At 39.5% G+C, this 12,092-nt stretch overlaps 1 protein-coding gene across 15 annotated transcripts in view; it reads left to right on the top strand.

Moving 5' to 3' along the window:
* DTNB (dystrobrevin beta) overlaps positions 1–12,092 on the top strand; it is a 415,855-nt gene that overhangs the window by 108,528 nt on the left and 295,235 nt on the right. For 11 of the 15 annotated variants that reach the window (XR_002786283.2, XM_064295128.1, XM_064295125.1 and 8 more), the window contains one exon: positions 9,346–9,431. The exons of 2 other annotated variants lie outside the window; for them this stretch is intronic. Coding sequence is in view for 11 of the 13 variants with exons in the window: in XM_064295128.1 (XP_064151198.1) it covers positions 9,346–9,431 (86 nt within the window). In the remaining 2 variants the exon portion in view is untranslated. Of the gene's footprint in view, positions 1–6,373; positions 8,437–9,345; positions 9,432–12,092 lie in introns of those variants that run through there. 2 more of the 15 variants (XM_064295132.1, XM_064295130.1) reach the window with 2 other exon arrangements.

Genomic DNA, 12,092 nt, shown 5'->3' with positions numbered 1-12,092 from the left:
GAGATTTACTTCTAGGAAATTGCTCATACATTTGTAGGGGCTGGTAAGTCCCAAATCTATGGATCTGGCACCAGGCTGGATATCTTTGCTGGCACACGGGGTTGAATGGCTCACGGATCCACAATCTGCTGATCAGGTGGGAGGCTGGAGACTTCTGCAGGCTTATGTCCCAAGAACCACAGGTCAGGCAATAAGAAAACAACTTGTCCTGATGTCCCATCATTCATTCCTGATATTCATAATTTTTGCCTTCTTTTTTTCCCCTAGTCATTCTGGCTAGAGATTTATCAAAATATTGATCTATTCAAAGAACCAGCTTTTGGTTTGATTGATTTTACTATTTTCAATTTCATTGATTTCTGCTCTTAATGTTTTTTTTTTTTTTTTACTTCTGCTTGTTTTGGGTTTAATTTGCTCTTTTTCTAGTGTCTTAAATTGGAAGCTTATATTATTGGTTTAAGAGCCCTCTTCTAGTATAAGCATTTTTATATTTATAAAGTGAAATGTGTCCCATTCTTTCATTCCTCTCCTTTGGGTACATACTTCCTACCCTGGAGGCAGCCAGTGTTGTTATTTTTATGTTTATACAAACAAATGTATAAGAATATTATTTTTACTCCTTTTTTGCATAATTAGTGGGTAGCATTCTAGTTATTGATCTGTTCTAGCCTTGCCTTTTCTTACGTAGTAACCTGTCTTGGATATAATTCTAGATCCCTCATGTGTTATTTCTCATTCTTTTTTATGATAGCATATTTAATCAGTCTTGCATTAATGGACATTTTGATTATTTCCAGTTTTTTCCCACTAGAAACAATACTGTAATGAATGATTATGAGTATGCACATTTGTACACTTTTGAAGAATCACTTTAGGGTTCTTGAGTGTTCAAATTTTGGAGGAAAAGAATGGAATAATTTTATCTCCTCTTTTTCCCTTCTTTTTCTGTGTTTAGATAATGTGCTGTCTCTTGTCTTTTGTTAAAGGGGCCAGTTGGTGTAGAGAGAAAGAAATAATTGCATTTCTACACTAACTCTTCTGCTGGGTCTATCTAAAAAACTCCAGCCATACCCAGACCTATTTTCGTAATTTCTTTACTTCAGTATCAGAACCAACAATAATAATCACCTTTGAATTCAACAGGTCCTGAAGGAAGGCAGTCTTTCTAAAACCATTTCCTAGGTGCTGACTAAAAAGGTTGACAGTTTAAATTCACCAGCTGCTCCTTGGAATTCCTATGGGGCAGTTCTACTCTGTCCTGTAGAGCCACTATGAGTCGGAATTGACTTAACAGCAACGAATTTGTGCTTTTCCCTCTAGACTATTTTCCGACTTCTTAGTGTTGCCATTGTATTGTTCTTAGGATCAAGTTCTTATGCACCTAGTTTGAATTTTGCCCATGAGTAACTTTCAGTTTTTGGAAAGAATATCAGTGAATCACGAAGTACTTATTCTGGTCATAGTGACCCTGCAGGACAGAGAACTGCCCCGTACAGTTTCCAGGGAGTACCTGGGGTATTCGAACTGCCAACCTTTTGGTTAGTGGCCATAGCTCTTAACCACTACGCCACCAGGGTTTCCTATTTGTACTTAACTGATGTTTGTGTACTCATGAAATAATTAAAAATAGAGGGTTTGAAAATACCTCTCAGTAAAAGAATGGATAAATTGTAGTATATTCATACTACTAAATACTACCTGGCAGTATGAAATAATGATATACAGGTAGTCCCAGACTTAGGATGGGATTCCATTCTGAAGACTCTGTTGTAAATCCTGAAGTAAGTTGAATCCCCTTTTTTTTTTTTTTTAAGTTTTCATTATTTTTGCCTTTTATTAGTATCTTTATAAATCTGATCTTTGTCTTTGGAATGGCACAAATATGGCTGTCTTCCAGCCAGTTGGCCAGGTAGCCATCTTCCAAATTTCTTGACATAGACGAGTAAGCACCTCCAGCACTGCCTCTGTTTGTTGAAATGTCTCAATCGGTATTCCGCCAATTCCTGGAGCCTTGTTTTTCACCAGTACCTTCAGTGCAGCTTGGACTTCTTCCTTCAGTACTGGCGGTTCTTGATCGTATGCCACCTCCGGAAATGGTTGGACGTCAACCAATTCTTTTTGGTACAGTGACTCAGTGTATTCCTTCCATCTTCTTTTCATGCTTTAGTATTGCAACTGGAGGCTTGAATTTTTTCTTCAGTTCTCTCACCTTGAGAAATGCCGAATGTGTTCTTCCCGTTTGATTTTCTAACTCTAGGTCTTTGCATATTTCATTATAATCCTGTACTTTGTCTTCTCGAGGAACCCTTTGAAATTTTTTATTCAACTTTTACTTCATCATTTCTTCCATTCACTTTAGCAACTATATTCAAGAGCAAGTTTCACAGTCTCTTCTGACATCCATTTTGGTCTAGTCTTTCTTTCCTGTATTTTTAATGACCTTTTCCTTTCTTCATGTATGATGTCCTTGATGTTATCCCAAGGAACTGTTGGAAATTCAAGGTGATTCAGAAGAGGATGTGGAGTGAGGGATATCATTGCTGATGTCAGAGGGATCTTGACTGAAAGCAGGGAATACCAGAAAGATGTTAACCTGTGCAAGGGCATTTGACTGCAAATTATGGATAACATGGTGAAGAATGGGAATTCCAGAACTCTTAAGTGTGCTCATGAGGAACCTGTGCATAGACCAAGAAGCAGTCATTTGAACAGAACAAGGGGATACTGCATGGTTCCAAATCAGGAAAGGTGTATGTCAGGGTTGTATCCTTTCACCATACTTATTCAGTCTTGAATAGCCTGAAAAGCTGGACTGTATGAAGAAGGACATGGCATCATGATTGGCATAAGACTCATTAACAACCCGTGATATGAAGATGACACAACCTTGCTTGCTGAAAGTGAAGAAGGCATGAAGCATTTACTGATAAAGATCAGAGACTACAGCCTTTAGTATGGATTACAGCTCAACATAAAACAAAAATCCTCGCAGCTGGAACAATAAGCAGCATCATGATAAATGGAGAAAATATTGATGTTGTCAAGGATTTCGGATTACTTGTATCTGCAATCGATGCCTGTGGAAGCAGCAATCAGGAAATCAAATGATGTATAGCACTGGGCAAGTCTGCCGCAAAAGACCTCTTTAAGTTTTAAAAAGCAAAGATGGCACTTTGAGGACTACAGTGTGCCTGACCCAAGCCGTGATATTTTCAGTTGCCTCATATGTATGCAAAAGATGGACAGTGAATAAGGAGGACTGAAGAAGAATTGATGCATTTGAATTATGGTGTTGGCAAAGAATATGGAATATACCGTGAATTACCAATGCCCAGGCCACACTTCAGAAGAACGAACAAGTCTGTCTTGGAAGAAGTATAGCCAGAATGGTCCTTGGAAGCAAGAGTGGCGAGACTTCATCTCACATACTTTGGACATATTATCAGGAGGGACCAGTCCCTGGAGAAGGACATAATGCTTGGTAGGGTCGAGGGTCAGCAAAAAAGAGGAAGACCCTCAATAAGATGGATTGACAGAGTGGCTGCAACAATGGCTTAAACACAGCAACGACTGTGATGATGGAGCAGGACCAGGCAGTGTTATGTTCTGTTGTACATGGGGTCACTACGAGTTGGAAGTGACTCGATAGCAGCTAACAACAACAGCCTTTGTCTTTGTGGGTTGGAAACATTACATATAAACTTCCAGATATGATGACATCAGCAAATTACATGCTGCAACATTGTATGTAGTACATGCTATTAATGATAAGGTGTTAAAAAAAAAACAGAAGCACCTCAGATACATCATAAGTTAGGGACTGCGTGTGTTTAACAATATGATAAAACTCACAGATGTTACGTTGAATGAAAGAAATCAGACTCAGAAGAGTACATACTGTACTTTTGCATTTATATGAAGTCAAAGAGCAGGCAAATATGACCTATGAGGTTAGAAATCAGGGTAGAGATTACCACTGTGGCAGGCAGTTTTAGGAAGGAATGCAAGGCATGGTTTCTGGGTATGTTCTGGTCATCAGGTTCTGTTCTTGATCTGAGTGCGGGGTACATGGGTGTGTTCACTCTGTGAAAGTTCATCAAGCTGTACATTTACGAATTATGCAATTTTCTGTATGTATATTATTCTTCAATGAAAAGTTAAAAAAAAGTACAGAATTAACCAGCGACATAATTATTCATCATATCCGAGCTTTACATTTAATAAAACGAGATGACTGAGTACTTTGTTCTAGCACACACACGCTCTCCCTCTTTAAAGTGATCGTTTCAAAAGGAATTATTTTTAAAAAGTGATGGTAAATATTAAATTAAAAAATAAAATATAGCCAAACTATTAACTATTCTGCCTAAGTCAGACTTCACAGTATTTAGACTGACTAAGGCTAGCCTATGGAGACAGAGTCAATAACTTGTGACATTGTAAGAAACATCTCAGTATTGTTTTAATTTGTATTTCTTTTGTTATTAAAGTCAGTGCTTTTCCATGTGCTTGACAGTCATTTGTATTTCTTCCTTGTTTATTTTGTGTGCTTGAATGTTAAACCAAACCAAGTCTGTTGCTGTTAAATTGACCCAACTCAGGGTGATCTCATGTGTTAGAAAGTAGAAGTGCTCTATAGGGTTTTCTTGACTGTAATCTTTATGGAAGCAGATCACCAGGCCTTTCTTACACAGAACCTCTGGGTGGGTTCAAAATGCTAACCTTTTGGTTTGCAGCCAATTGCAAACCTCTTGTGCCACCCAGGGACCTTCATGCACAAGTGTATTTTCCCCATTTTTCTATTGGGTTTTCTTTTTAATTAAGTTGATTTGTTTTGGACCAGTGGTTGGTTCTAAATTCTGGCTGTTCATTTAAATCAGCTGGGAAGCTTTAACGAGTTACCAGTGCCCAGGCCACATCCTGGGCCAAATTATCAGAATCTCTAAGGATGGGGCCTGGGTCTTGATATTTTTGATGTTTTTATTCTTAAATGTTATTATAGAAACTCTTGCTGTGTAAAATGTTATACATTGCAATTTATGTATCTTAGGTGTCTTTTAGCCTGTAGATGTCCTCTCCATCATTTTTTTCTTAAATCATTAGCCTTGTCCAGTCATAAGAACCCTCACTTTCCTAGGACTCTTTATTTTGTTGTTGTTTTTTAAATATATATTTTTAACACGATTTTTTTTTTTTAGAGCAGCTTTATGTTTACAGAAATATTACTCAGAAAATACAGAGAGCTCTCACAAATCCCCATTGTCTTAGTCATCTTGTGCTGCTATAACAAATACCACAAGTGGATGGCTTTAACAAAGAGAAGTTTATTTTCTCACAGTAAAGTAGGCTAGAAGTCCAAATTCAGGGTGTCAGCTTGGGGGAAGGCTTTCTCTCATTGTCGGCCTTCTGATCAGTCTTTCCCCAGACTAGGAGCTTCTCTGTACAGGGACCCCACATCCAAAGGACGTGCTCTGCTCTCGGCACTGCTTTCTTGGTGGTATGAGGTCCCCCACTCTCTGGTTGCTTTCCTTTCTTTTTTATCTCTTGAGAGATTAAAGGTAGTGCAGGCTACATCCCGGGAAACTCCCTGTGTATTGGATCAGGAATGTGAACTGGGTTAAGGGTGTTACAATCCCACCCTAATCCTATTTAGCGTAAAATTACAATCACAAAATGGAGGACAGCCACACAATACTGTAAATCATGGCCCGGCCAAATTGATATACATTTTTGCGGGGACATAATTAATCCATAACACCCATTTCCACCACCCTGGCCATAGTTTCCCCTATTATTAGCGTCTTGCATTGTGGTACATTGTTATATATGATGAGCTGATATTGCTACATTCATTAAAGTTCATAATTTACATTAAGGTTCAGTCTGTGTTGTACAGTTCTATGGGTTCTGGCAAACACTTGAAAAGTCACGTGTCTGCTTTCACAGTATCATGCAGAATAGTTTCACTGCCCTAAAAGTGCTCTGTGTTCCGCACCCATTCATCCCTCCCTCTTTCCCCCTGAACCTCTGGAAACCACTGTTTTTTTTTAATGTCTCCATAGTTTGCCTTTTCCAGAATGTCATGTATTTGAAATCATGTAGTATGCAGCTTTTTTAAGACTGACTTTGGTTTCTTAACATTTAAGATTCCCCCAATTTTTGGCAATTATGGAATTCATCTTTTAACAGTTTTTCTTGAGAAATACAAAATACCTACAGAAAAATATATACAACAAAGTATAGTTTAATGAATTCATATAAAGCAAATACCAACATAAAAAAAATTTTTTTTCTTTTTTTTAAAAAAAAAATAAATAAGTGCTATTAAAAAAAAAAAAAAAACATTGCCATTGAGTCAATTCTGACTCATAGCGATCCAACAGGACAAAGTAGAACTGCCACATAGGGTTTCCAGGAAGCAACTGGTGGATTCGAACTGTCGATCTTTTGGTTAGCAGCCGAACGCATGACCACTTCGTTACCAGAGCCCGCAGCAGTACTGTGGAGGCTAAGAAATAGAATGTCAGCACTCCAGAATCCCCCCTCATGTCCTTTATGTATTACAGCCCTTTCTCTTCACCAGATCTAATTAGTATTCTGATTTTTATGCAGATCTCTTCCTGTTCAATTTTCTGGATGTTCTTTTATTGTGAAATCTGTGTCTGCAAAAATGTTTTGAGCAAGTTTACCTTTAAAAATGTCATTAGCTGTGCAGCAAGGCTTGACTCTTCCGTTCTGGAACACTTCCTCTTCTTTCTCGCTCTGCCGATCGTCAGGGATACCCACTACTCTTACTTTTTGGACTTCAAGAATTTCTTTCTTTTGTTGCTTCATCATTCCGGGCCACTGACTTCAGGTCATCAGCTGTATCCATCAGAGTTCTTAGCTGCAAGCAATAGAAGCCAGCTCGGGCTAATTTATTCGAAGGGTGGGTGACCCACAGACTGTCTAAGAAGGTTGGGAAAGTAGGCCGAAAGGCTACACTGCCAAGAACAAAGCTCAAAGTCATGTCACAGAATTGGTCTCATGAAGACAGTCTGTGCTTCTGTCGGGCACAGAATTGGTCTCATGAAGACAGTCTGCGCTTCTCTTGGGCACAGAATTGGTCTCATGAAGACAGTCTGCGCTTCTCTTGGGCACAGAATTGGTCTCATGAGGACGGTCTGTGCTTCTCTTGGGCACAGACAGGGCTGCTTGTGTTTGCGGCACCAGTGATGCTGGGCTGTGGTTGCTGCCACGAGAACCAGTCTCTTCTGCCTCTGGAAACTCCATGTAACTGCTCCTACTGCTGCCATCCTACCAGGTGTGTTGTTTGGAGTTCCTGCTTCAAAAAGTTAATAATTTTATATTTGAAGTCTAGGGTGGGTGAATCTTATTGGTGGAGCTTGAGTCACGTCCCCAAGTCCTAGCTGCAAAGAAAGATGGGAAAGCTTTTTCTTTCTCTTCAGACTTTGGTAGAGGGAAGTGGACTTACAAGGTGGTTGTTGTTAGCTGCTGTGCAGTCACTCTGACTCGTGACAAACTTACGTACAACAGAACAAAGTGTTGCCTGGTTCTGCGTCATCCCCGCAATTGCTGGCGTGTTCAAGTACATCGTTGTAGCTGTCGTGTCAGTCATCTCACCGAGGGTCTCCCTCACCCTTGCTGGCCCTCTCCTCCTCCAAACGTGATGTCTTCCTCCGGTGGTTGATCCTTCCTGATGATGTTTCCAAAGCCAGCTAGTCCACACAGTGTTCTATTGTGATCCATAAGGTTTCCATTGGCTGATTTTTTGGAAGTAGATCACCAGGCCTTTGTTCCTAGTCTACCTTAGTCTGGAAGCTCCGCTGAAACCTGTCAACTGTGGGTGACCCTGCTGGTGGTATAGCTTCCAGCATCATAGCAACATACAAGCCACCACAGTACAACAAACTGACAGACAGGTGGTGGGTAACATAAGGTAGGGCGTGCTTAAATGTAGACTTGGAATTTGGATGGTTGATGACCAGAAATGTCCACAGTAAAGGTTCTGTATCAGTCTTAGGAATTCATTCCTTTTAACATAATCGGTGATCTTTATAGCTACTGACTTTTCCCAAGTGATGCAGTGAATATCTCTAGATACCATTTCCAGATGCATTGTTGCCATAGATGTAGAACAGCACTGTCTGAATTTCTGAAGAACTATGTATTTTTAAAATCCCATCCTAATTTTAGCTAGTTGCAAGGATTCCTGTGTTATTAATAAATTTAATGAGATGTGATAGCTAAAAATCAGACTGCAACAAACATTGCTATTTTCTGATGATGTGTTCACTGAGAACCTTCTGTCTGATAGACCATTTGCCTTTTGCAGGTTGACCTTACTGTATACAAAGAAAGTTTGGAAAATAGGAAACACTCTGTTAGAACTATTAGTGAATATAAATAGGATGACAGTTGCTTCTCAAAACCAAGGTAATATAGTTCTCATTATTGCAAAGGTGTTTTACCCTAAGTTACCATGAAACTTTGTGAGCACAGCTGTATAAAATTAACACAAAAGCTCATTTTTAACTTATAGCTGATAACTTTAAAAACCTGCCAGTGAAGTTTTTTATCTGCCATGAAACTAGGGCATAGTTGAATGGGTAGAGCAGGACATGGTGGGTCAAGGGTCCTTAGTGATATTGTCTTGATCCTACTGGTGGTATGAAGCATTTTTTTTGGGTAATCCATTAATGTTCTTCTACCTTTCATCTTTCCAGTTCCTAAAAAGTAATTCATATTGTTATCCCTTTTACTTCACTTTTCTCACAGTGATAGTATGAGAAGGTCTGAGACAGATAGATATGTTCGAACTGTTTAGAATAAACACATGGTAACATGAAGTTTATTAGAGTAAAAACAAAGACGACATGTGCTATAAAATCTTTATAACACTGTGTACCTGTTACTTTAGTACATGATGGTAAACTGTTGTTGCAATATCCTGATACGGGGCCACATTTCTGAATTGTTGCTCAAACCAGGTGGCACCTCAGTTTTGTGGACTTTAAAAACATCTCAGCTCTGGATTAGGTTTAGTTAATTGGAAATTTACTTAAGGTAAACTGGGTTTCTGCCTACGTAGCCAACAGAAAATACAGGATGTTTCTAAAACTCATTTCCAGATACTTCAGGTTCACTTTGTAGCATTTTTCACGTAACATTAAATGAAGCCTTAATTCTACAAAAGAAAAAAAAAAATCCAGGGTTTCTAAATGTGGTGAAATTGTAACATGTAAGGATAGGAATCAGTTTACTAGTTGCTTGGTTTTTGGTGATACATTTCATTGTTTTTATGGTTCCAGATAGCAATTACTTCTAATGTAATTTATTTTGCAGTGAGGGCCGAGGCAAGTTGACGGTATTTTCAGTTAAAGCTATGTTAGCAACCATGTGTGGTGGAAAAATGCTGGACAAACTGAGATGTAAGTATCTTCATATTATTTGGAGGACTGTATTTTCTAATTAGGACATTTAAGCAATTTTTGAAGAATGTTTTCATAATTTTCGATGACGGTATGTTGAGTCTTTCTGTGTTTTTCCTACCACCTCATCAGTTTGCAGCAGCTGGCCCAGACTATGTAAGTTTGCCACCTGCCGTTCAGAAGGGAAGTTAGTGGAATTAATTTAAGTGTTTTTTTAAAAGCAAGAATACTGAAGAGATTCAGAATCGTAATATTGACATTTAAAATTTTCTTTTAAAAAATGTTTTCTGTATTATTAAAAATTATGCTTAAAGATGAATATGTAGATTGTTTTTAGTTAGAAAATAATTTGATTACTTTTACCATGTTTGGGACAGTTTAGCCCTTTTGTTAATTACCAGGTGGTATTTGCTGTGATTAAACTGTTCCTTAGTACCTTAGAGACAAACTTAGAAATTGATAGCTTGATTTTTTAAAAAATTAGCTTTGCTTATTTTTTTCTTCCTATCAGTCCCCATGAGTCAGAGTTAACTCAGTGGCAACTAAAAACAACAACATTAGCCATTTTACTGTTCACTAGAATATTACAAGAATGTGGTTATGTAGCCGAATGCAGGTTCTTGTCCTGACCTATTAAAAAAATAAAAAATAAAAAAATTTTTTTTTTTATTGTTTTTTTTTTTTTTAATATTAGCTGATTGAAATAAGAGGGACGTCATACCACCAGTTGCAAGGGAAACAGAAAGTGGAAATTTATTGTTTCCCAAAAGACCACAAGCTCCCTGCCCCAGGGCAGCTGGGAGCTTTTGTGTCCTTGAGTCCCCAAAGGGCAGGGATTGGCGCCGGAAATCCGAAACCCCAAGCTCTCCCATGCCCAAATTAGGAGATCCAGGTGCTGAGTCATGCTGCAAAGGAAGGGACTTTTCACTTTGCAAATGAGCTTGAGCACCACAGTGTGCTGGAAAATATCTTCCTCAGTGATGTTCAAGTCCAGGGTCAAGTTCAGGGCCGTGGCTCCTCAGGTCCTGCACATGTGCCAAGATCCTGAGTCATGCATGAGCGGGATTCTGGCGCCAAATTCAAACTGGGCTTAGGACCCCAGCACAGTTGGGCCAAGCCACGGTTAGAAACTGAGACTTGGTGAGCTGCAAGGAGTGGGGAAACCGCAGCGGAGTGGGGGAAGCCTCCACTGCGGCTTCAGTTGCACAAAATATCCAAACCCAAAACCAAACCAAACCCATTGCCCTCAAGTCGATTCTCATTCACAGAGAACCTATAGGACAGAATAGAACTGCCCCATAGGGTTTCCTAGGCTGTAATCTTTATGGAGTGGAGCCCTGGTGGCACAGCGGTTAAGAGCTTGGGTGCTACACAAAAGGTCAGCAGTTTGACTCTACCAGCCGCTCCTTGGAAACCCTGTGGGGCAGTTCTACTTTGTCCTATAGGGTTGCTATGAGTAGAAATTGACTGGACAGCAACGGGTTTAATCTTTATGGGAGCAGACTGCCACATCTTTTTCCAGTGGAGCAAATGGTGTATTCAACCCACCAACCTTTCAGTTAGCAGCTGAGCGCTTAACCACCACACCACCAGCTCCTTAGATGAAGTAAAAGGACATGAAATTCACAACTCTTTAACTTTACTGTGTATGATTTGCATTTATTCACTCATTAGATAATTACTAAGTGCCTAAGATATGCCAAGCATTATGCTAGGTGCTTTACATATATTTTCTGACTCAGTCCTTAAAATTCCTTTGCATAGCAAGTGATATTTTCTCCACTTTAGGGATGAGTTAACTGAGGGCGGCAAAGGTGGGATTCTAACTCAGGCTGACTTCAGAGCTCTGTTCTAAGCTACTGTATTGTACTCCACTATACTAGTACTGTAATGGGAAGCACACATGTAATTACAATCACGTGTGCAAAGTATAATACTACAAGTAGACAGAATGAGAAAGTACAGCAGGTTTCAGGGAGGTGAGATTGAAACTGGAGGCTTTAATGCAGTGTTGAAATAGTGTGTGAACTTCCTGAAGAAATCAGGTTGTTTGTCTTGTAGCATTTTTCGTAGACTGGATTTTGATGGATGCATCTCTGTGACTGCATCCCGTGTACCCTTTTTTTCTCTGTAAATTGAAAGCTAGATCTGTAGAGTTGATCAGATTCAAGTACGGCATAAGATTTCGGGCAAGATTGCTTTGTCTTATGTGCTTTTTCTTACCTATTATGAAATTGAGAGTGGGGAAGCTAGATGGCTAACTAGATACAGGCAGTCCCTGGGTTATGAACGAGATCCTTTCCTGTGTCTTAAGTCGAATTTGTAGGTAAGTCGGAACAGGTGCATATGGTTCTTATCGAGCCTTACTTTAGTGGCACAGTGGCTAAGAGCTCAGGCTGCTGACAAAAAGGTCGACAGTTTGAATCCACCAGCCACTCCTTGGAAACTCTAGGGAGCAGTTCTGCTCTGTCCTATAGGGTCGCTATGAGTCAGCATCGACTTGCAGGCAACAAGTTTGGGTTTTGGTTTTGGTTTTAGCCGAGGAAAAGGCTCGAAGTCTTTTCATCGATTTACAAGCTGCATGTGCAGGAAGTGAGGTGACTGTGATGAAGAATTTGTTGCAAGTAGGAGTTGGTTCAGCCGTTTCAAAGTGAGGGCAAA

This window comes from Loxodonta africana, chromosome 12 (genome assembly GCF_030014295.1).
Source record: "Loxodonta africana isolate mLoxAfr1 chromosome 12, mLoxAfr1.hap2, whole genome shotgun sequence".
Taxonomy (NCBI): domain Eukaryota; kingdom Metazoa; phylum Chordata; class Mammalia; order Proboscidea; family Elephantidae; genus Loxodonta; species Loxodonta africana.
This window is presented reverse-complemented; position numbering and strand designations above follow the sequence as displayed.